Raw genomic sequence first — 23376 nt, forward strand, 5'->3', positions numbered from 1 at the left:
ACGTTACTGTAATTGAGTTTCTTTTGTGGGTACTTGTACATTTATTTTTAAATCAGTAATTTTACTTGTACTTAAGTACATTTTAAAGGAAGTAAAGTAATTAATTACATTTCTACACCAAACCGTTACTGGGTAAATTATATAAATTTTGTTTTAAAATGATCAACGGACATTGTGAAACTACATAAAATGAAATAACCAGACATTAATTGAGCTACTTTTTACTTTTATTTGAGTATTTTATGTAAGACTTACTTGTATTTGAGAACAATTTCAATCAAGTAACAGTTCTTCTACTTGAGTAAAATACATTTGTACTCTTTACACCTCTGACATCAAATTGAGAAAAGTCATGAAATATGATATTTTTCACTAATAAACATTAAATGGGGTCAAATTGACCCCAAGGATAATAGAAGGGTAAAATTAAAAACACACAATCATGAAATCTGGTGATTTAAGAGAGAAGTTGAACTGCTTCAAATACCTCAGATGAGAAGCTAACGCTAACAAAAATGTCCCTCTCTGCTGCCTCGATGCTTTCTTCAAAGCAGACGCTGTCATCGTCATGGAGACGACTTTCCATCGTTGGACTCATGACGACGATGCTTGGAACGCCCAGCGCTGGTCCAGGGTCGGTGGGTGGGGTTTGTTCATAGTTCAGGGACTTTAGGGAGTTGCTCCTGTAGCTGCTGCTGTTGTCGCTGGTGATGGAGTTGTTAGCGTCTGATAGCTCATTGGTCAGACTCTGGCTTCGCTTCTTGGTAAGAACTAACAGAGGAAGATTGGCCAATGTCAAAGGAGTGGAAACCATATTGGGGTCACAGCTGCTCAATGGGTCACTCGAGGTGGAAAAATGCTGGTGATAAATAAAAAATAATACAATTGAAAATAAGCAAAAAGCATGCACAAAACAAAATTAAATTAAATTTATTAATGAATGTAAGGTGGAGATGTCATTATGTGGGGTTGTCTTTTTCAGCCTTGTTGGGTTTTTAATGTTCAGACAGCAGGTCCTAATGTTTGTTTTATTTTGTGTGCTCATTCATATTCAACATAAATATGTATCAGTTTGAGTATGAACTGAATTAGGGTGGCCATATTTTGATTTCCAGAAACACTTGGGCTGACCTCGTCATACTCAAAGTACTATCTAGTACAGTAGATAAATTAGTTTTGTCAATAAGGTTTAAAAATGAATTTCTCTTTATAACAAAGACAAAAAAAAACAGAAATCAGTGGCTTTGTTATGCACTTTGACAATCTGTCCTTCAAAAGTCTCACCTATGCCTTCTTAAAATCTTTCACTCAACGGCTGCGTTTCCATTACTCTTGGAAATGCACAAAAATCTAAATAGCGTAATAAAAACTGAGAATGGAAACACCTAAAAATATCACTGAAAGGTTTTTATGCTTTCATGAGGAGGTTTTTCAGACATTTCTATATTGATCGCAAAAGCAATATGGAAACACTTTTTCCGCAAATACACATCACAGAACGTGACGTACCTGGTCACATGACCACTCTTTTCCGAGAAAACATGGCTCGGTACGTGTGGACAGAAGAGGAGACAGTTCACACCGAACGCAACTGATGCGATTAGATTACATTCAAATCAATGTAAATGACGCGACCTCAAGTTATCTCCCCTTAAGCGACATGACGTGTGATTTGAGCAACGAGATCAAGCACTATGTAGTCGCTCAAAGTTGAAAAATTTGAACTTTTCAAGCGACAACTTTCTCGTCCGTCACTGTCTGTAGAGCCGTGGCAGCAGCCCCTCCCTCCCACTACAGTGACATGGCTGCTGCGGAGGGCTGTACTACACTTCCTCAATTTATTGGGGCAAAATTAAAGTGATTAATTTCTTAAATAAGTCTACATTCTGAGTGAACTCATCCTTTAGTAACTTCGTAAGATGATCATTTAAACCGTAAAAGTGGAGCCGTCTATGATAAGTGCTGGAAACATACGGCCGTAGAAGAAGTGATCAGACCTCTCTCTCTCCCCCACGTCACCAGCTTTACACACAAACCCACACACTGTTCCCTGGTCTTCGCGTCACTGGAGCGATGAAGTGATGGAGTGACCAAAAATCACAACTATGTTCAAGGGACTCCTCAGGGGCAAATGAAGTGACTGCGGTCGCTACAATCGTGTTCGGTGTAAACACATCTTTAGACTTAAAAATGATTAGTGCTAAATTAGATGTGAAAAAACAAAGGAATGCAGAGTGTTCTAAGTTAGTTTGGAGTATCCATCTTCCTGTAGAGAAGTCTCACGGGATGAGATTTTACCAGAGTTACCAGACTCCACAACAACCTTCACTAGAAACACGTTCAAAGCACAATTATACTTTGTGGACATTTAGAAATATCGCTTTTATCTTGTGAAAATCTATAGTGGAAACATAGCTATTGAAATAATGAGAAACATCACCTCCGAGCAAGTAAAACTATAACAAAAAACTCAAGGTCTTTCAGAACAGTAAATAATCAGGTGTGTTCATGGCAATCAGCTAAACTGGAGTATTTAATGAGGATGATGGTGTCTCAGAAGGTTCTGTACCATATGCTGACCTTCTTTAAAGCATTGAGCACTTCCCAAGTGGTGTTTAATAAATAAAAGACACCACTGTGAACTCCATTATTTGTGCAGTAAATCAAAATGTTATGAATATATATATATATATATATATATATATATTAATTCACAAACGGTCAACTGAAAAACACCTGTAAAAACAAGATTCATATCTGAATTTACAAATCCCGGACACGCCCCAAAGTGTAACGTTTCACCTCCTCAGAACTCAGCACAACAAAAATGATCAGAAAGGTCAGTCATGGTTGAAGCTAAAAAAAACTGCACACCAAAAAAAAAAAAAAAAAAAATGAGCCTCTGCTCTCTAAAAGTTGACGGGGGAATTGTTCTCCATTATCACCCACTGAATCTATGAAAATTATAGATAAAATTAGGACCTGAATTATTGCAAAACTAGAAGGGAGTTGTTCAACACAAACCATCAATGAAGTATTTGAATCAAGCCTTCACACATTCACAGGGAACCTCAATGTAATCACTTACCCATAACAATAACATTTTTCAAAGTTTCTACATGACCTACATGGCTATTGTTTTGTTAAAATTTTCAAGTACGTCTCCTGGTGGTTACAGATGGTGTGAAATTTTGGAATGATGTGATACTGAGTGATAATAAATCATGTTTTAAATACGGAAATTAGTAGTACACCTAAAAATACTTAAAGATTTACATCAAAGGTAAATACAATTCTCATTAGGGAAGGCTACAAAAGAAAAATAAAAAACCAAATTGAACTAATGGACATCAACTGCAGTAAGTTTGGTGATAATAGTTAATAGGCCAAAGATGCACTTTTTGTACTAAAATGTATAGGTGGAAGTATCTTGGTACAGAGCTCTGTGTTTATTTTGTGAAGCAGATGACTGAAAAAGGCAGAGTTTGCCGAGTTGTCAACTTTTCCCTTTTTGAACATAATCGCCTGGTGTGTGTGCTGTGGTCTTTTGTTCTGACTTTGGGCTGGCTGCAGTTTTAGTTGAATTCTTAGAATTACAGAGAGGTACAGAATGTGTGATTTCATTCATTCTTTACAACATTTAGACCCGTGAGAGTCGCTGCCCCCACGGGTGGGTCCCGTGGGGCTGAAGAGGTTAAAGAAGGCCATCATATGGTGCAGAACGTTCTGAATCCCATTCCACATAACAAAGAAAACTAAGAGTGAAAACACTCATTATATACTCCAGTCCTGTTGATTATCAACGGCTCACAGCCATGATCAACTCTACAGGTGCAGGAGATCTCCCTGATTGGCTGATGAGCGGGATCTGTAACATCGTCTACCACCACCCTGTGACATAAAAACTCATGCATTAAAACAATAATAATTACACTATTTAGAAAGTTGATTTCGGTCAAAGAAAGGGTACCTGTAGTGGAAACGTTAAAAAAAAAACACATTGAAATGACTTTTTAGAATGATTTTATAACTTTGGGCATAAACTATGGGGAGTCGCCATTTTGGACAGAATATGACGCATTTTCTTTCATCATCCCGGCCTGTTGCTTTAAATGTTGCATTGTGGGAGATAGAGGTGGAACAGGTCCGTTTACATTGTGGGAAGTGTCGTTTTTCTGTTAGCAAACTGCGCTAAGCAGTAGTGTGTCACCTCTGCTTCACTGATAAAGTGCAGCATCCTGGTTGTTAATGGTTAAATATCACCTTTCTCACCAACTTCCTGCTCCTCGTGAGCCTCCCTGCACCCACTCAGCATCAGAATTAGCCTAACGGATAGAGCAATTGTTAGCAGCAGAAATGAGCCATGGCTGAGTAGTTAGGAAGTGCAAAAATATGGTCAGAAACTGTGATGAAAGCTGCGTGAAAGGATATGTGTTCATGGACGGGAGGATGCGCCGAGGATCAGCGCCGTAACATTTATCCACAAGGCTTAGAACAATGTGGTGGGGGTGTGGTTAGTGCCATGACACCCTCCATAGTAACCCCTGTAAGCAGAAACGTAGTACTGCTCTGAACAAGTACGTTTACAAGCTGCATTCAACGCCTTTCTGTGAAGAAATTCTGTCGCAACTGCGTCTGATTTCAGACACAACTTTGGCTTTGTCTCCATTAGCTTAGCTTATTAGCTTAGCCCATTAGCTTAGACCACAGATCCGTCTCATAGCAGCTCAGCATGAAGCAGTCCTCACATACCACAGAGTTTCGTCTGAACGTAAATGTTTTAAGTGTGTATCCCGTACTGATATTATGGAGCCAACGTTTGGATAATTCTGACTTAGTGTCGTTATTTGCCTCAGAGACACAATCAAAATGTTTCTGTGGGGTTTTTCTCTTGTTGTTATAACAACCATCGGCTTTACACTCCACCGTTGTCCACAAACTGTAAGACCAACAGCTAACAGGAATCAATGAACGTGAGTCATTTCCTGTCCAAAATGGCGGCTCTCCATAGTTTATGCCCTAAGGTACAAAACCATTCTAAAAAGTCCTTTTAATGTGTTTTTTTTTTAATTAAAAATGTTTGGTAATACAATAAACACTGTTTTTTTTTTATATACATTTCACTGCAGGTACACTTTAAAGCACATACCCTTTCTGCTGAATAGCAATTTTTCTGTTGATCAAATTGTTTCTTGTAGTTCTGGCCTTTACAGTACTGACTGTACGATGATGATGATGATGTGCTGCGGAACGAGTCGCCAGATTTTCTGCCCAACGGCTCCATTTCTACATCCTTGAACGGCTGCATGGGAAAGAAAGAATGTGTGGCATATTACCAAAACTCAGAGAGTTAAGTTTGTGCTTTACATCTCAAACAACGATACGAACAACCTCAAATAAAACAATATTTTCTTTATAGCAGCAAAAAACACATTCAATGCAATTACAAAACACTTAACACAGTGGTTCCCAACCTTTTTCTTTACATGACGATATTTTTATATGACAAATTTCTGGTGACCCCGGGGACTTTTTTCTCTATAATTAAACACGTTTGTTATACTGTGAAGCCATTAGTGCAAAAAGCTCAGATATTGTTTATATTGCATTTTATTTTACCTAGATTCATATTTGAGAAAGTTATAGAATACAGTTATTTGAGATTGTGGTGTTTTAATTTGCAAAAGAATAATAATTAATTTAAGCTCTTTTAGCTTTCTGCCCTTTTTTATATGTAATGTTTTTTAAATGGATAGATACAAATACAAAATATATTTAAACGTAAAAATATTATTTTAATATTCGGTTTTTTTTGTTTTTTAAATATATTTGTTCTTTATTATTATTATTAGACAATTCAGATGACCCCATTTTATTTCCAGCCAAGGTTAAAAAATGTATGATCTGCTAGAAAAATGTTACTTTATTGCAAGGCATCAACCTTGCTTTACTCGTCCATTTACAAATTTATTACACAAAATTTTAAAACACATTTTTCATTTAATTCTGAAAACTTTGGCAACAAGAACTTTTTTTTGTACATCCATACATTTCTACTATAACTGTAGGTGTTATATTGTATTAGTGTATTATTCAATTTTTTAAAATAGGATGTTTTTTTTCCATGGTTTGTGGCGTCGCAGAATTACATTGTTTTGTCTTGATTTAAAATAAATGATAATGTCTACACACTGTCTATAGACTGTTGATTTAGTTGCAGAGTCCAGAGGGAGATATTTGTGAATGCTGACCATGTCAGAAGACTGTGAGGAAGCAGTAATACAATGATTCCTGGAGACGGTGGACTGTCGACTGATGACAGAGTCTCTGAACGAGGACTCGCTGATGGAGGATGAGATGCAGTCTTTTCGAGGAGTGGGCGACAAAAACCTCAGGCAGGGAACTTTCTCTGCCAGCGTCATCCTGTTACACACAGATTCATGCAAAATAACCAAAAATATTCACACCATGGCCCTCATTTATCAACCATGTTTGAAAACGAGTGTAAATCTGAGTTCACATTGTGTGCGACATGACCAACATGTGATTCATCAAACATTGGTATCTGACCAATCCTAGCATACAAATGATCAGGTGTTGATAAATGAGTTCGACTGTCATTAACATGTCACACCCTCAAATATTCCTGTTTCGGAGGCCCCGCCCACTGAGGTAAGGACATAAATGTTTCAGAGAAAACTGAAATTTAAGGAACTCATTTTAAACGATCTGTAGAAAATAACAGAGGCACTGAACAGCGTTTCTGTAACAGAACCAGGGCTGCACGATTATGGCCAAAATGATAATCATGATTATTTGGATGAATATTGTAATCACGATTATTAATCAGGATTATTCATCCTGTTTGGGAAAATGTCTGTACTTTTTAACAAACAATATGTGAACAGTTTATTGTGAAAAAGAAAAGATTTAAACAAGAATAATGATAAATACCAGATACATTAGAATATACTGTGGGGTAAATATACTGTTACAGAGTGCAACTCCTAGAAAACAATTACAGCGTATGAAGAAAAGTTAAGAACATACAGGTTTTGGGCAAGTTATTAAGGTAGCCTTAATCGTGTGTTCGCCCCCTGGTGGTTGGATGACTACTGTAGTTGAGAAAGTGCTTGATTAGATGTGCAGCAGAGCCCGGATTTTAAATGTAAAAATCGACAACGATTAGGTGAACTTAATTGTGGAGGCCAAAATTATGATCACGAATAAATTATATTAATTGTGCAGCTCTAATTGGAACAAACTTGGGCTGAGGTTTGAATTAAACTCTCAATAACAGCAAATGATGGTTTAAAGCGTAAATCCCTGCTATTTGATCAAGACAATTCTTTACATTTTGGTCAAGAAAAAGTGGACGAGTCAGGCTGGTGAGCACGAGCCCGTGCACTTCTGTCCATTTGCAGGGTTTATCAGTGGGTTTATCAAGTGTTTGGTTGAAGAAAAGCCAAAAAAAGTGGTATCAGTAATAACGTGTCTGTTATTGCTCAAATGAAAGCTGAGGTTTGTTTAATACATTATTCAGACTCACTATTACAGATTCACTGGGATTATCGTACAGGATCTCAGACCTGACGTTAGATCTCGTCGTAGCATCTGTCCTCTCCTCCACTTAATCAATTTGTAAACATTAGAAATGTCACACAGCGTAACACAAGACTGCACTATACCAATGAGAAAAAGTGCATTTGGCCTGTCATCTTTTGCATTTCCATCTGTCCATTACAGGAATGTGTTACCTGTAAATATTAGGGACACTCCCACAAATAATTCATTTAAAACTCAGCTAAGAAAATGTCTTTGAATAATCAGAACTGCAATCATCAGCCCTGATGCATTTTATTTTATATTTATATTTAAAATATGTATTGTATCTATTTATTGAAACACAATTACACATTTTTAGTAAGGGTGAATTTTAAAGTTGTATGAATGTTTTAGAATGTGACATTTTGTTTTTATTATTGTAGCCTAATAATGTTGATAGATTTAGTTTTTAAGGTGACTTTTAACATCTGTCCAGGGACAGCAGATGAAAAATAGCCATTAGGCGAACTCTGGTACATTTACTGTATGATTTATGAATGTACATTGTCCCTGTCAAATTAACAAAACAAAAATCAAATTATAAATAATAAAATACAAATAAAAATACAGATGCTTGCGTGAATTTGGTCGAACACACATCGTAAACTCAGATCTGAATGGACCAACGGTTGATAAATAAGGGCCAATGAAGCGTGTATCTTTGTGAATTTCTATTATTTCCATACCTGTATTTGTTGTGTATGATAGCATAGATGATAGGGTTGTAGATAGCAGAGGCTTTGGCAATGATTGCAGGCACAGCCTTAGAATATGGTGACAGGATGTTTGCATGCCTGGTTTAAAAGAAGACAACAATATACAGTATATACAGTATATATATCAACACAGATGTTCATCAACATAATTCTAAATAGTCCTAATTTCTTTGTCAGCTTTTAAAAATGGTTAATTGTCTGCACACAGTGTCCACAAAGCTCTCCACAAATCTACATTACATCCATCCCTCTTTGTTTTGTAACATCATGACGGGCATCTTGGTCAGGGATTAGCTGGCATGTAGCAGCTGCTGGAGAGGGTTGGTTAAGTCCACTGGTTAGTGTTTGTTTGGTGTGTGTGTGTGTGTGTGTGTGTGTGTGTGTGTGTGTGTGTGTGTGTGTGTGTGTGTGTGTGTGTGTGTGTGTGTGTGTGTGTGTGTGTGCAACCACCATTACCCTGCGGCGGCTGTGTGTGTGTAAAAAAATCTATTTTAAAGTTACATAATACATCCCAACATCCTGCACGTCTCAACGAATGGATGAACAGAGGACAAATGAGCATCTACGGCATCTGTTAAATGGCAAACGTCTGGGATTATTTTGCCTCTAGTTGATAAAACATTATATAAGGAAAGCATTTGGGATTTTAATCCAAATCTACTCTTTTACCAGTTAGGTAAACACAGGGTCTCATTTTAAACAAAGGTGTCAGCAAAGTCAGCAAAATGATGGTCCATTGTTCTATGAATCTGTGATAACCACATTTATTTATTCATTTGAATAATATCCACTGTTATCCAGGAAGTTTACTATTATTATTATAGTCATCTTAAAGATGGAAATTATTGCTTTAATCAGAAACAAATTGGGTTAAAAATGACCAAAAATGGTGAAAAAGGATTTTAAAAACCACAAAATTTTAATTGGTTCAAAGTTGCAACTTAGAGTGGCCAAAAACAGAGAGAAAAAGTGGTAAAAAGGGTTCAAAGTGTCAACATTGGAACAATTAGTTTAAACTGGCAAATAATGGGCGTGACCAATCGTGAATGTGGTTGAATTGGCAAAAAAATAATCATGACATATGATGAAAAGAGGTTAAAAATTACAATAATGAGTCAACATATGTGACATTAGGTGGAAAAGTGGTGGAAATGGTTTATAAGTGCTGAAAATAAAGGTAGATTTGTACTGTAATTATTTGCATTGAATCATAAGAATCAAGAACAGAATAGTTATATTTCAGTGTGAACTGAGCACAAATATCATGATGTTCTTCTTACCCAGCCCAGGAAATAAGTGTGACACAGGCATATGGTGACCAGGAGAGGACGTAAACCACAATGACCACAAACGCAATCTTTGCTAGTTTCCACTCGCTCCTGATGGACTTCTGCTGGATGAGAGTGGATTTCCTCACCTGGGTCCCCAAACGCTCCACCTCCCTGTGGATCCAATGGAACACAGTTATCAGAGCATAAAGTTAATAAAATGCCTCATTTTAAACCATTTCATTACATTTCACAGACTTCAGCATTACTTAAACATACTTAGAAAAAAAACCTTAACCAGGGTTGGGATTACACTTTTCAGTGACAATTACGTTTTCAATTAACCGTATTCAATTCGAATTTAAATACGTTTACGGTAACCATAATTATTTCCCGATTACAATTGAATTAAAATGATTATTTTCTCAATTACAGAGGTACATTTACAATTGTATTAACTTTTATTTATATGGAGCTTAAAAACAGCCCACAGTGCTTTACTAATGATCTCATGTAGAATTTATTTTGGTGTATACTGTGTATGCTTATCATTTATAGGCCTGTTCTGATGACTGTGTCTTTTGTGTTTGTATCTTATAGTTTTAGCATCTTTATGTTTATATTTTAGTGCATTTATTATAATGTCATAGAATTTAGCGGTAACTGTAAATTATTTGTACAAATTATCAGTAAGCTACAGCATTGTAACTCTTTGTATCGTCTCTAATTAAATAAATTCTGTAACTGTAACCCTTAACTCTTCTAACCTTTACCACCTGTATGGGTGTAATTATTCACTCAGGTAGTAGGAAAATGTGATATATAACATGTTTTAAAAACTATCAACTACTTGTGTGTAACCAGAAGTGAAAGTAATGGATTTCAAGTAATGACGTTACTATAATTAAGTTGTTTTTATGGGTACTTTTTTTAGTATATTTCTATATGAGTAATTTTACCCTAAAGCCACATTTTTGACCTAAAGAGTTGACGTATATGAGTTATTTTAAATGATTCCTCAGACCAATATAAAGCGCTCACAGTTTCAATGCAAGTTTGGAGAAGACGGACCGTCTTTGGTCAGGTCATGTGACCTGGAGAATGCCTGGGGAACTTTTCACTTTACAGCAATTACGTGACAACAGGCTCTGATATACTCATGGAGTTAAGACTTTTGCTAGTATTTTACACTAAGTGGTGATTTTTGGTCACTCCATCACTTTATGGAACAGTGTGTGTGTGTGTGTGTGTGTGTGTGTGTGTGTGTGTGTGTGTGTGTGTGTGTGTGTGTGTGTGTGTGTGTGTGTGTGTGTGTGTGTGTGTGTGTGTGTGTGTGTGTGTGTAGAAGCGGTGACAGAGGAGTGAGAGAGAGGTCTGATCACTTCTTCTCCAGCCGTACGTTTACAGCACTTATCATAGACAGCTCTGATTTTAAAGTTCAAATGATCAACTTACGGAGTTACTAAAGGATGAGTTCACTCAGAATGTAGGGTTATTCAAGAAGTTACCCGCTTTAACTTTGCCCTGATAAATTGAGGAAGTGTAGTTCAGCCCTCTGCACTGCGGTGGGAGGGAGGGGCTGCTGCCTCGGCTCTACAGACAGTGAAGAACGGTAAAGTTGTCCTTAAAAAGTTCAAATTTTTCAACTTCAAGCGACACGGTTGTGCTTAACCTAGTCGCTCAAATCACACAAGTCGCATTGCTTGAGGGGGGAAACTTGAGGTTGCGTCATTTACATTGATTTGAATGTAATCTAGTCGCTTCAGTCACTTCAGTCGCGTTCGATGTGAACGCACCTTCAGGCATTTCATGCAAGCGACAGATTCCTACTTACGTAAACTAACTTCACTTTTCTTTAATAGTGAGTCGATGGTCTCTCTTCAACCACCAGGTGAACTACTGTCTGCAAACACAATCAAAAGACAAAGGAGGCTGGCCTGCCTGACTCGCTAGATGTGAGAGTTACAGAGCTGCCATGCAAGGCGACCACTGGGAGCAACTTTAGGGTTCAGTGTCTTGCCCAAGGACACTTCGACACATACAGGTATTGACTGGGATCGAACCCCCAACCTCTCGATCAGAAGACAACCTCTCAAGATTACTTACCTATTTCTTTTTTTTTTTTTTTTTAAACACATGTTAACATATGTTCTGATGCAGGAGGTCACAGTACCTGCCTGTCTTCCTTATCGAGAGGAACATCCGTAAGTAGCAGTAAAAGATGATTCCTAGTGGAATAAAGAAGACGAAACAGCAGAGCATCATGGTGTAGCTCCTGTTGGCTGCTGTGTACGTGACGTAGTCCCAGGTACATGATGTCATCAGACCCTCAGGGATGTAGGAGCCTGCAACAGTCAATAAACACAAACACTTTATTAAATAAAGGAGCACATTTTAATTTTAATTTCATTTCAGCAGTCTTCAGAAAACAAAAAACAGAACAAACAACTGTAAATTGTCTATATACTATTAAAAATATACATTATAACAAATAGGAAATTAATCTTACTATTTTTACAATACACATTCAATATGCATTATATATACAGTTTACACATGCACATCAAACATATAGACATACACACATATACACACCAGGAATGGGGTCAATTATAATTGTAATTGCGTAATTGATAAATAATTATGGGATAATTATAATTGATATTATAATCTTAAAAATCTGTTGCTATCGCAATTGTAATTGAATTCAGATAATTGACGTTGTAATTGTAATTGCCATGAAAATTCTATAAAAGTTGTCAAATATAATTCACCGCAACACTGGGGAACCATATTACAGTTCTATATGTACAGTTCTACACATATTCTATTTAACAATTATTAAAGTATGCTTCATATCAAGCTTTCACACATTTTACCCTTTAAAAAAATACAAATCTAGGGATATACTGACACAAAAAAGGCTCATACGTCCACATCAAAAATATTAAAAACCTATATTTTCATTGATTAGGAAGCCTAACAAAGGAACCAATAGATAGGAAATAAATTATATGATAGATTTTTGTTTTGAATGTATTTTACAGCTGATTTAGAACCTGTTAGCATTAGAGATGCTAACAGAAAGCTAACACAAGAGGAAGGTTAAAGGCAGGGTAGTAATTTTCAAAAACTAGCATGATTTTGAATGTAGCATCCTTTGAGCGCTCCGCTTTTACCCGCCCTCTCCCCTCTGTGCTCCCTCTAAAGCCACGCCCCTCACTCACATGCATGAGCGCCGCTGCTCCAATCGTAGACCTCAGCTCATCATCGCTTGTATTGTGTAGAAACTACCTGTACATCGTAAACACTAAACTTTATCATTATATATCTTTAAAAATGTGACTAAAAACTCAGTTTTAACTCTGTCACCACTGACACGCTTTGAGTGTGGGCTCGTGCAGAACGAGCTGGGAGACGTGATTGGTTAATTAAAAAAACGTTCCGTCTTTTTCATTTGTTAAAGTTTTTACAGATTTACAGCTGCTACAGATGACTGATTTTCTTTGTTTCTTTTTCAGAGCACATAAGATAATTAATTTGTCAGGACATAAAGACAATTTCAACCAAAAACTTAAAAGGTTTATCTGAAGAAAATTACCTACCCTACCTTTAATTAGGTTATTTATTTCAGGCTCAGTTATTGTGATTAATTGTAACTGGAAAAAATGCTGGTCACTGCAATCATAATTTAATTGTAATTGAACATGGGTAATTGAAAATGTAACTGTAACTGAAAAATGTAATTGACCCCAACCCTGATACATACATAAATACATACATACATACATACATACATACATAGATACACATGTATGTACATGATATGTGCATAGTATCAATAATATACTATTTTATATTTATTTACATTTCATCAATTACATTTTAAATATCAGAATCAGAAAAAATAACTTTATTATTAGGGGTGAGTAGAACTGCAAAGAGTGACACATTAAAATCAACAGTAATAATAATAATTATATACACATGCAGCAAGACTACACAAAGAAAATGTGCAAATGAAAGATAAGGTGCAAAAAATTAATTAGACTTTATTCAATTGAACTAATCATCTTGAAGCGCTACATTATTATTAAAACTAATTATTAATTCACCATTTTAATTGTTATTAAAATAATAATTAATACAACAAAAACAAGTATATGTACATATGTATATACAAAATATGTAAATTTAAATGAATGATATTCTCCAATACATATATTTTATTATATTTATTAAGTATTATATATTATATATCATTATCCATCCATCCATTTTCTGACCCTCTTGTTTCTGTTCTTATATAGTTATATACATATTATATATTATTGCTGTGTGAGGTAAAGTTGTTGCTCTTCTTTCTTATATTACTAACAACATATGATTAAAAAAGCTTTTTAAACTGGTTTATGTTTTTATGGTTGTTTCATTTCCATAATTAAACCCCTGCTATTGTTATGCTCGTCCTTTTCACTGTTTTTATGGCATATTGCATCATGAAATGTACAGTATATTCCCCTTCTCTCTCTAAAAATATTTTTCTGTAACAAACAATTGTTGGTGCAGAATGAAGTTTGGTAAAACAATCTTCCACCATGTGCAGCATAATTAAGATATGATGAGCAAGAAGCCAAAGATGGAGGTGACTTACTCCATCCAATCAGAGGAGCCAGACTCCAGGCAAACGAGTAGAGCCAGACCACCAGGATGGCCAGCGTGGTTTTCCGTTTGGAGCTCCAGTGAATGGTCTGCAGTGGTTTGGTGATCACCAGATAACGGTCGATGGAAATGGCCAGAAGGTTAATCATGGAGGTTATTCCAAACAAGGCTCCACAGAAGGCATACACCTTACACCCTGTAATAAAACATACAAGAAACTCATGAAAAAATAATGATAACAGACATTTTGTTTTACTAATTACCTTTTGTTTAATGTAATTACTATAATATACACACCAAACTAAGACTAAGCTCTGTTTTTTAAGGATGACAAAATGTACCCATTTCTCCAAACACCCACTCCTTGTACAGACAGTTGATGAAGAAGATGGGAGACTGTGTGAAAGCCATGAGGAAGTCACTGACGGCCAAGTTCAGGATGAAGTAGTTTGGCAGGTTTCGAAGCTTCTTGTTGCTAAAAATACACAAATACACACAAAGGCTTAACCATAAGGAACATAAAATAATAATAATAATAATAATAATAATAATAATAATAATAATAATAATAATAATAATAATAATAATAATAATAATAATATAAAAAAAATCACCTACATTTTATGAACTCACTGAAACGCAAGATTTAAGTTGTTAGTTGAGCTTTTCTTTGCAAAATATGGTATATTTGAATGGATTATATAACTCAAGGCCCAGGGACCAAATCCAGCCCTTTAGAGCATCAATAATGAACAGAAAAAACATAAATAATTGTGTAAATTACCAAACAATACAAATGTAGTTATCGCTGTCCCTCCAAAGTCATGAATTGAATTAAACTCCACAGTATTTACAGGGCCTTTTATCACATTACTGCAGTCCCACATTGTTGAAATAATTCTCCTTGTAATTTCTCACAAATAACCACACAAATGTACCTTTAATTACACAACAATTTGTCAAAACAGTAGGACATAAAGTTCCTGCGGGGACTGATATGTGCAAAGTAAATTTATGACAGAATAGAAAAACATTTCCAACATACAGGGAATTTGATTGCAGTCAAATAAAGCACAGCTAATCATATTTTAAAAGGGACATATAGTATATCATGAAAAATCCACTTTTACAGTCTTTTTGAACACATATGAGGGAACTTGAGTGTCCACCAGCACACAAAATGTGAAATAAAACCATCCAGTAGTTTGTTTGTGATCTGTGTAAGTCTTATAACACAGAGAAAACAGCTCAGTTCAGATCATGTCTTGGTTTGTGACGTCACAAGCTCAATCGGGAAAGAAAATACCCTCCCCTCCGCTGGTATCCCCACCCATGGACTCCATCCCCTTGCTAAAGTTCGCCATTGCTTTTCTCGCTAGCGAAGGAGTGATGGTGTGTTCACATTGAATGCAACTGCAGTCACTTCATCACTCCAGTATGGAGCGAGTGACAGGGTAGAGAGAGGGCTGATCAAATCTTCTGCGGCCATACATTTACAGCATCTTACAGAGTTACTAAAGGATGAGTTCACTCAGAATGTAGGCCTATTCAAGAAGGTAACCACTTTAATTTTGCCCCCATAAAATGAGGAACAGCCACTGCAGCCGTCTCACTGTAGGAGGGGCTGCTGCCTTGGCTCTACAGACAGTGATGGCCGGGGGGGTTGTCGCTTGAAAAGTTCAAATTTTTCAACTTTGAGCGACGAGGTCGCGCAGGACATAGTCGCTGGAATCACGCAAGTCGGGTCGCTTGAAGGGAGTTTGCTTGAAGTTGCGTCATTTACATTGATTTTGAATGTAATCGAGGAGGAGGGGGAGGTCTTTGCAACTCCAGGGACACCCCCACTCCAAAATGGAGCGCTCTGAAGCAGCTGGTTTATACAGGGTCATAAACCTCCCCTGTTGCTTGATTCATGTTATGTTCTGACCAAACCCCAGCACAGGGAACTGTTTTAAAAGGTAAAAATGGGTATAATATGTCCTCTTTACAGATATTTTTCTCTTATTGATAACACAAAACACTGCTTTCAGAAATGCATTTCAAACATATTGCACTGGAAATCGAGGCCTGAGTGCAACTATATCTGTTATATCATAAAAAAACAGAGCCATAACAGTACTACCAGTACATTTGTATTATATCAACAAAAGAGATGCCCCAACTTTTCAAAGATGTAAACAGACAATTAAACTTGTTACGTGAACTTGATCAATTCAACATAAACACTTTAACCAATCAATCTAAAACCATGTGTGGGCTGAGGGAACAGCCAGTTAACAGGTGAGTACCACACTCTTTCCACTCCTGAACGCTCTTTATTTAGGACATTTTGTGGCCTAATATTTTACAATGACTTGGCAAAAATTTAAAGTTTTACGTTCAGAGTTTTTAGGAGAAGCCTTATTATAATTGCCCGTAAAACCTTTGTCCTCCTTAATGGAGAAGTGTTTGAAATCCGTAGCTATTGTTTGATCGATCTTTTGTTTGTGTGTTTATTATGGATCCCCATTAGCTTCCGCATAGCGAGAAGCTATTCTCACTGAGGTACGCAGTTTTTCACTGACAATACATTTTACACATTGATATACACATTATGCAAAACATTCCATAACATAAATTATATCGACAACGACAGAACATTTTTATATAAAAAACACAACAAACAATCACAAAGGCTCCGTCTGATTTTCAGCATCTAAAAGATAAACATGGTTACCTAAAAAAAGGTATATATATATATATATATATATATATATATATATATATATATATATATATATATATACTGCATATAGTCCTATCAGTACTGACTTAAGTTTTTCTGAGAATCAGATTCAAATTCAGAAAACTATTTGTCCTCGAGGGGCAAATCAGTTTCAGTTACATCCCAACCAAGAAATGTAAAAGACAATAACATATCACATGGGGGACAGATACGGGAGTACTGCGGAGCAGCCACAGCAGACTAGGCCCTTGTAGAGATGGGCGGAGTTTGGGTTAGGGTCTCATAGTCCTCCAGCTGAGTACGTGGGTTGGCGTTGCCGTAGAGATGACCTCAATAGTTTGTTAGCTGAGCCAGATCGCAGGTGTTCATTGAAAGTAAGGGAAAGGTCAGAGTGTCGAATCAACATCCATCCATAGAGAGTGTGGAGAAAAAACAGACCTTGACAGGCTGTTCTCAGAGGGGGCCGAATGAGATAAGAGAAGATGTTTTCAGATGGGCTAGCCACAGCATGACTGCTAGCTCTATTGTTCCTGGTCATTCAATCAATAATCCAATAATGTGGCCATTTCCTTGAGACAAACTCTCCACACTTCTTAAAGTTCAAAAAAAAAAAAAAAAAAAAAAAACAATGTTACTGCCAACGTAATCCAAATGTTGTGACAAATCAGGAAAATGCCAGATGTCTTTGACCAAAAGCTAAGAAAGATCAATTCCATGATCTAGATTTAGGATCGGGATGCAAACAGAGGTACCTGTTAGATTAAAACAAGACAAATAGAGCAAGCAGGGGGAAAAATGGAGATAATGCAGAGATAATGTTCTTTAAACTGTATACAATGCTTTGTTGTTTAACCTGACTTGGTCGTTTCATTCCAGCATGGCTCTGTATGTTACTGAGCGTTGAGATGCTGATGTTCTTGATTTAGGAAGAATAAAACAACCTCCCACAGCCTACCTTGTTGAATAATGAATGATGTGTATATAAGTTAAAAGGAGTTTGGCTGGGATCATGTGTTTTGGTATAAATTGACTTATTTTTAGGATTCTTTTACATACTGTACTCGGTCCGAATGGGCGGATGATGGCAGGTGATAATTTTATCACCTCTTTTTGCGTTCAGAGAACAGCCTCTCTGGTGCAGTTACATGAGCTAACCAGTTGAGGGGAGTAGAGACTTCTCTTGTCTAGATTTCTAGATATTGTATTTCCTGGGCGATTGAACACACCTCTGTATTGGCTGCTCACTAAATTCGAGGTTACATTGAATGCCCATGTTTTGTGTAGTTTACGGCTGCTCCAATCGTTCTAACCGAGAAAAGAAAAATATATTTTATAGAGTACCAAAGATTGTCGTTCACAAAGGTGAGAAATGTAAAAAGCTCACAGAACAACGCCGTAAAGAGTGGATTTTAAACCTACGTCTGCAGTCGGGAGGAGCAGAGTCTGCTGATACCCGTGTCTGTCGCGACCACTTGGTAAGAGGTATGTTAGCAAGCTAACTTTGTTTTTGTGGTTGTGTTTATATAGCATTAGGTTGTCATTAAATGCTAATTTCACTATATTATTCAGCTTCTTTCTTTCACCCCTGCTGCACACTGTGCACACAAAGCTGAACTATATCACTACATGTCATAAAGTACTATTCAGTAGTAGTATATATGTATGTATGTGACAAACAAACCTTTTGTATCCTGGGCCGTCAGGATAACGTCGTCCTTAAGATGTTTTGCATGTGTGTTTACATTATAGCCGTTACTGCTAGCTGCTAGCATCAAACACTCACCCTGGCGTAGACCAAACGATAATCATCGTGGAGCCGTTTGGTACAGATATGGACCCACCCGCTCACAAAAAAGTTATATGCTGCCATACTTTCATCTGTTTGGTGCAGTGTTTTTGAATAGCAAACTTACTGTATTTATATATAGAATAACTCCAGGAATAAACAAAAATGTATGCCCCCCGCAGTTTTCTTAATGCCCCCCCAATGAATTTTGTCTGGCGCTGACTCTGGACGCGGTGCCAAGTGTTTATGCCGTGGTGCTGCCACCTGTGGCATGGGTGCGAAGGGTTGCCAACCTCTGATATAAATGAATCAGTTATATGCAGACGTACAAACGAGAGCATGATTTTCTTACAATTTCTCGTTTTTTCCCCCCAATTAAAATCTTTGGCCCTTTTCAGATCACACTGCTCCGTATTTGGCCCCTGAACCAAAATGACTTTGACATTTTTACTCATATTTTTCTCTTTCCAGCTTTTCAATTGTGCTTTTTTTGCATCCTATATGTGAAAACATGGAAATAATCTGTGTAAGTGTAAATACTTGAACAAATGTGCAATGTCATGTTGTTGAGGATCATACAAACTCACGCACTGAGCAGTAATTGCTGTGTATTTCCACTTTCACTACTTCTCACAAACCAAATTGAATTTTGTTGCGAAGCGAGACCCAGGAAACATGGCACTACATTTATTTGTCAGAAGTAATGAGAGATGAGTAGTGTGTGTGTCGAACGAGTCAACTCTGTGTGAACCTGATTAAGCAGCGTATTGATTTGCTGTCTGCTACCTCCACAGCTCATTATTGATCTTTTGTTTCCTTGCATCCTAAATTCTAAATTAAACTCTTCCCAGACCTGAATCTGACTGATGAACGCCAAATAATCCCATTTTGGTTGGTTAGTTTAAGGCTTTAAATGTGTGAGTCTGAACATTTCTCACCATCTGTTTCAGTTATTATTGTAATTGTAATTTTAAAAATGTATTGTAATTGTAATTAAATTGTAAATCTATAGCTAAACTATTGCTCGCTAATGTAAATGCTAAGTTAAAGTTAATGCTAGGCTAATGTTAAAGCTACATTATTGCTATTGCTAGGCTAATGCTATTGCTAGGTTAATGCTATTGCTAGGCTAATACTAAAGCATTTTAAATGCAATATTTCAGCTGTTTTTCCACCAATTAGCACCAAATCTGCTCAGACCAAACCCTAAGGGCGACCATGGCTCAGGTGGTAGTGGGTCGTCCTCTGATCGAGAGGTTGGGGGTTCGATCCCAGTACCTGACTATGTGTCGAAGTGTCCTTGGGCAAGACACTGAACCCTAAGTTGCTCCCAGTGGTCAACTAGCGCCTTGCATGGCAGTCCTGTCCCACTGGTGTGTGAATGTGAGAGTGATTGGGTGAATGAGCTGATATGTAAAGCGCTTTGAGACTGCTTCAGTGTGGTTATAAGGCGCTATATAAATCAAGTCCATTTACCATTTAATCCCACTGGGATACACGACTTATAATTGCAATTGCCATGAACATTCTATAAAAATGGTTGATTATAATATAACGCAAAAGTGGGCAACAATGTTAGTTATTTTTTACATTTCTACACATATTTAGTTAATAATTATTAAAATATGTTTCATATCACACTTTCCCACATTTTACCATTAAAGAGATAAAAAATGTAAATCTAGGGGTATACTGACACAAAAAAGGCTCAGATGCACATTAAAAACCTATATTTTCATTGATTAAGAAGCCGAACAAGGTAACAAAGGGATAAAAAACAAATGAGATGATAGATCATAATGTTTAGTGTATTTTATAGCTGATTTAAGACATGAGTCAAACTGACCTGTTAGCATTAGAGATGCTAACAGAAAGCTAACACAAGAGGAAAGTTATGTTCTATATTGGTTCAGTAATTGTGATTAATTGTAAATGAACTTTAGTAATTGAGACCGTAAGTGTAATTGATTTCAAAGGTAAAATAATAATTGTAATCCTAATTGTAATTTGAAATAATGCTGTTCAACATGAGCATCATTGAGTTGTAATTGAAAATATGTAATAGAAGACGTAATTGTAACTGAAAAATGTGTGTGTGTGTGCGTGCATCACTTCAGCATGTTCCCTTTTCCTGGAAAGTCATGATAATATTGGGTGACAGCCCCCCCTAGCCTTTCTTTACACCATTCCCATCACTGGTTAGTGTGTGTGTGTGTGTGTGTGTGTGTGTGTGTGTGTGTGTGTTCTTGGAACGCGGCGTAACCTCATATGCATTTCTGATTCAGTAAAAACTAAATTATCAGGTCATCACAATAGAAAACTCATCTAATCTATCAACGATGATGGGTGGAGGGAATGTAAAAGCCTGGAACAATCCACACACACACACACACACACACACCGAGGCAGACTGAAGGTTCAAAGTCAACCTCCACATTTTCCATAGTTTATTTTTGACCCCCAATAAAAATATAATAGATGGAAAACATACAATATGTTTATTTTTTTATTTTATTTTATTTTTTTCAATAACCTGTTGAATATTGTTGCACAGCAAAAGGAAATTTAGATGTTTAATTTTTCTCCAAATAACAATGAGCTAACTTTCTTAGCAACATTTTTTTTTTTTTTTAAATTAATGGATTCATCCTGCAGCAAAAAATAAATAAATAAATTCATTAATTAATTAATTAAAAAAACGCCCTCAAATTGTACTATTTTGTTTTGTCTAAATGTAGATTGTGAAAGTTATGAATAATTGTTTCAACACTAAAGAATGACATCACACAACAGGTGCTTTTAGTTTGACTTTCAGTCTCGTACTTTGGCTGAAATCATTTATTTCAGCTCAGAATGGAGAAAAGATGAAAACTCAACCTTCATAATAAACATGTTAAGGTTTCATTTATTCTTTTGAATAAATAAATAAATAAATAAATAGTATATTCAGAAAACTTATTTTTATTTAGAAAAAGAGATTCAAGATATATCGAGTTTTCAATTTTGTTGATGTGGAAAAAAACTATATCGTCTTTATTGATATATATTTTCCTTTTATAGTTTATTTTGTACCAAAATACTCATTTTAGGAGTCGTTGCAGAGTGTGTCCTAATCCAGACCTTCCTCTATACAAGCCACACTACAGAACTCACTCACACATGCTGTCTCTTAGAGGAGTAAAAGCCATTGTGGCACATATTGTGCTGCTGTTTGTTAATAAATGTGCTTGTATGGCATTTTTCATCAGCAAATTTAAACCAGAAATGTTTTCTTGGTAAGAAATATTTATCGTCCAGCCCTAGAACTTGCTGGAATTATTATGCATAAGTCATGGAAAAAAACTGTGTCCAAGAATTGAACACATCAAGGCAATCAGCAGATGCCTCTGAGGAAGACTGGCAGTTGACAGTGGAAAAGTGTCAGCAGATCTAAGTAACCTTCCTGGAAAAAAGTTTTCTGAATAAATGAAACCATTTATTCAGAAAATGGTTTCTGAATAAATGTTACTTAAAAAGAAAAGACAATTAACTTCCCGGAATTATTAGTGGAAAGTCATGGACACATCAAAGCAATCGGTAGACGCTTCTGAGGAAGACTGGCAGTTGACAGTCGAAACATGTCAGAAGATCAAACTAAACTTCCTGAAAAAAAGTTTTTCTTTATAAATGAAACCTCAAAGTATTATTAAAAAAAAAAGATAAAAAATAACTCTGGAATTATTACGCTGAGGTCATGGACAAAACTGCGTCCAAGCATTGGACACATCAAAGCGATCAGCAGACGCCTCTGAGGAAGACTGGCAGTGGACAGTCAAAACGTGTCAGAAGATCAAAACTAAAGTTCCTGGAAAAAAGTGAATAAATGAACCATAACATATTACTGAACATGCTGGAATCTTGATAATAAACTCTTAAAGCTAAAAGAGTGATAAAACTTTGTATTTATGTTAATAGTTTAACTGAAAATCCCCTGCATTGACTGACTTACTCAAACTTAAAACAATAATATTTATAAAAGCAACATTTAGCCACAAACCCACCTATAGATGGCAAACATAACGAGGGCGTTCCCGGTGATGCCCAGCGTCCCGATGACCAGGACGAACAGAGCAACGACGTAGTGAGCGTGGTCAGGTACGTCTACCTTGGTGAAGAAGCTGCTCTGAGTGTGTGCTTTCTCTGGCTCCATGCTCTCAGTGGACCACATGGTTCCAGGACTTCATCAGAGCTGCCAGACGAGCCACATGTCGCACGTCGCCCACTTTGTAATCCACTGGGACCGTAGAGCGACCGGTCCACATAGCTGTACCATTTAGATCAAAGGTCTAGCACATTTCACTTCACCAACGAGTCAGAGATCGCAAAAAGTTTCTCTTCTTACTGGATTAACACCTTGTTACTACCCATGATACATTCAAGAAAAGTCATACAAAAAAGTAGAAATGTAAGCTGTAGTCCAGACTTGTGGTGGTGGTCCTCATCTGGTTTACATCTTCTAATCTTGTCTTCCAGCTGTAGACTCCAAATATTTCCTTTTGATACTTGAGGGATTAAGTTAATTACATTCCTCGGTTCGTTAAACCCCACAGGCCTCGAACATCGCTACTATCCTGA

At 36.6% G+C, this 23376-nt stretch overlaps 1 protein-coding gene across 1 annotated transcript; it reads right to left on the minus strand.

Annotated features, from left to right (window-relative positions):
- Positions 1-457: 457 nt before the first annotated feature.
- On the minus strand, positions 458-22969 carry LOC114469214 (melanopsin-A-like). Its single transcript, XM_028456490.1, has 9 exons — positions 22803-22969; positions 14593-14726; positions 14244-14447; positions 11763-11934; positions 9602-9763; positions 8292-8399; positions 6252-6423; positions 5150-5302; positions 458-859 (listed from the first exon to the last, which is right to left on the minus strand). The coding sequence occupies exons 1-9, from the start codon at positions 22967-22969 to the stop codon at positions 458-460; spliced, it is 1674 nt and encodes a 557-aa protein (XP_028312291.1).
- Positions 22970-23376: the final 407 nt, after the last annotated feature.

The sequence above is a fragment of the Gouania willdenowi genome, chromosome 9, assembly GCF_900634775.1.
Source record: "Gouania willdenowi chromosome 9, fGouWil2.1, whole genome shotgun sequence".
NCBI lineage: Eukaryota > Metazoa > Chordata > Actinopteri > Blenniiformes > Gobiesocidae > Gouania > Gouania willdenowi.

Bases quoted from the DNA above. Each gene is read 5' to 3' on its own strand.
- LOC114469214 (XM_028456490.1), bottom strand. From the start codon at position 22,969: ATGTGGTCCACTGAGAGCATGGAGCCAGAGAAAGCACACACTCAGAGC. The intron at 11,935-14,243 runs GTAAGTCACCTC...TGACTGTTGCAG, and splicing joins GGCTCCTCTGATTGGATGGA to GCTCCTACATCCCTGAGGGT. The intron at 9,764-11,762 runs GTACTGTGACCT...TTGGATCCACAG, and splicing joins TCGATAAGGAAGACAGGCAG to GGAGGTGGAGCGTTTGGGGA.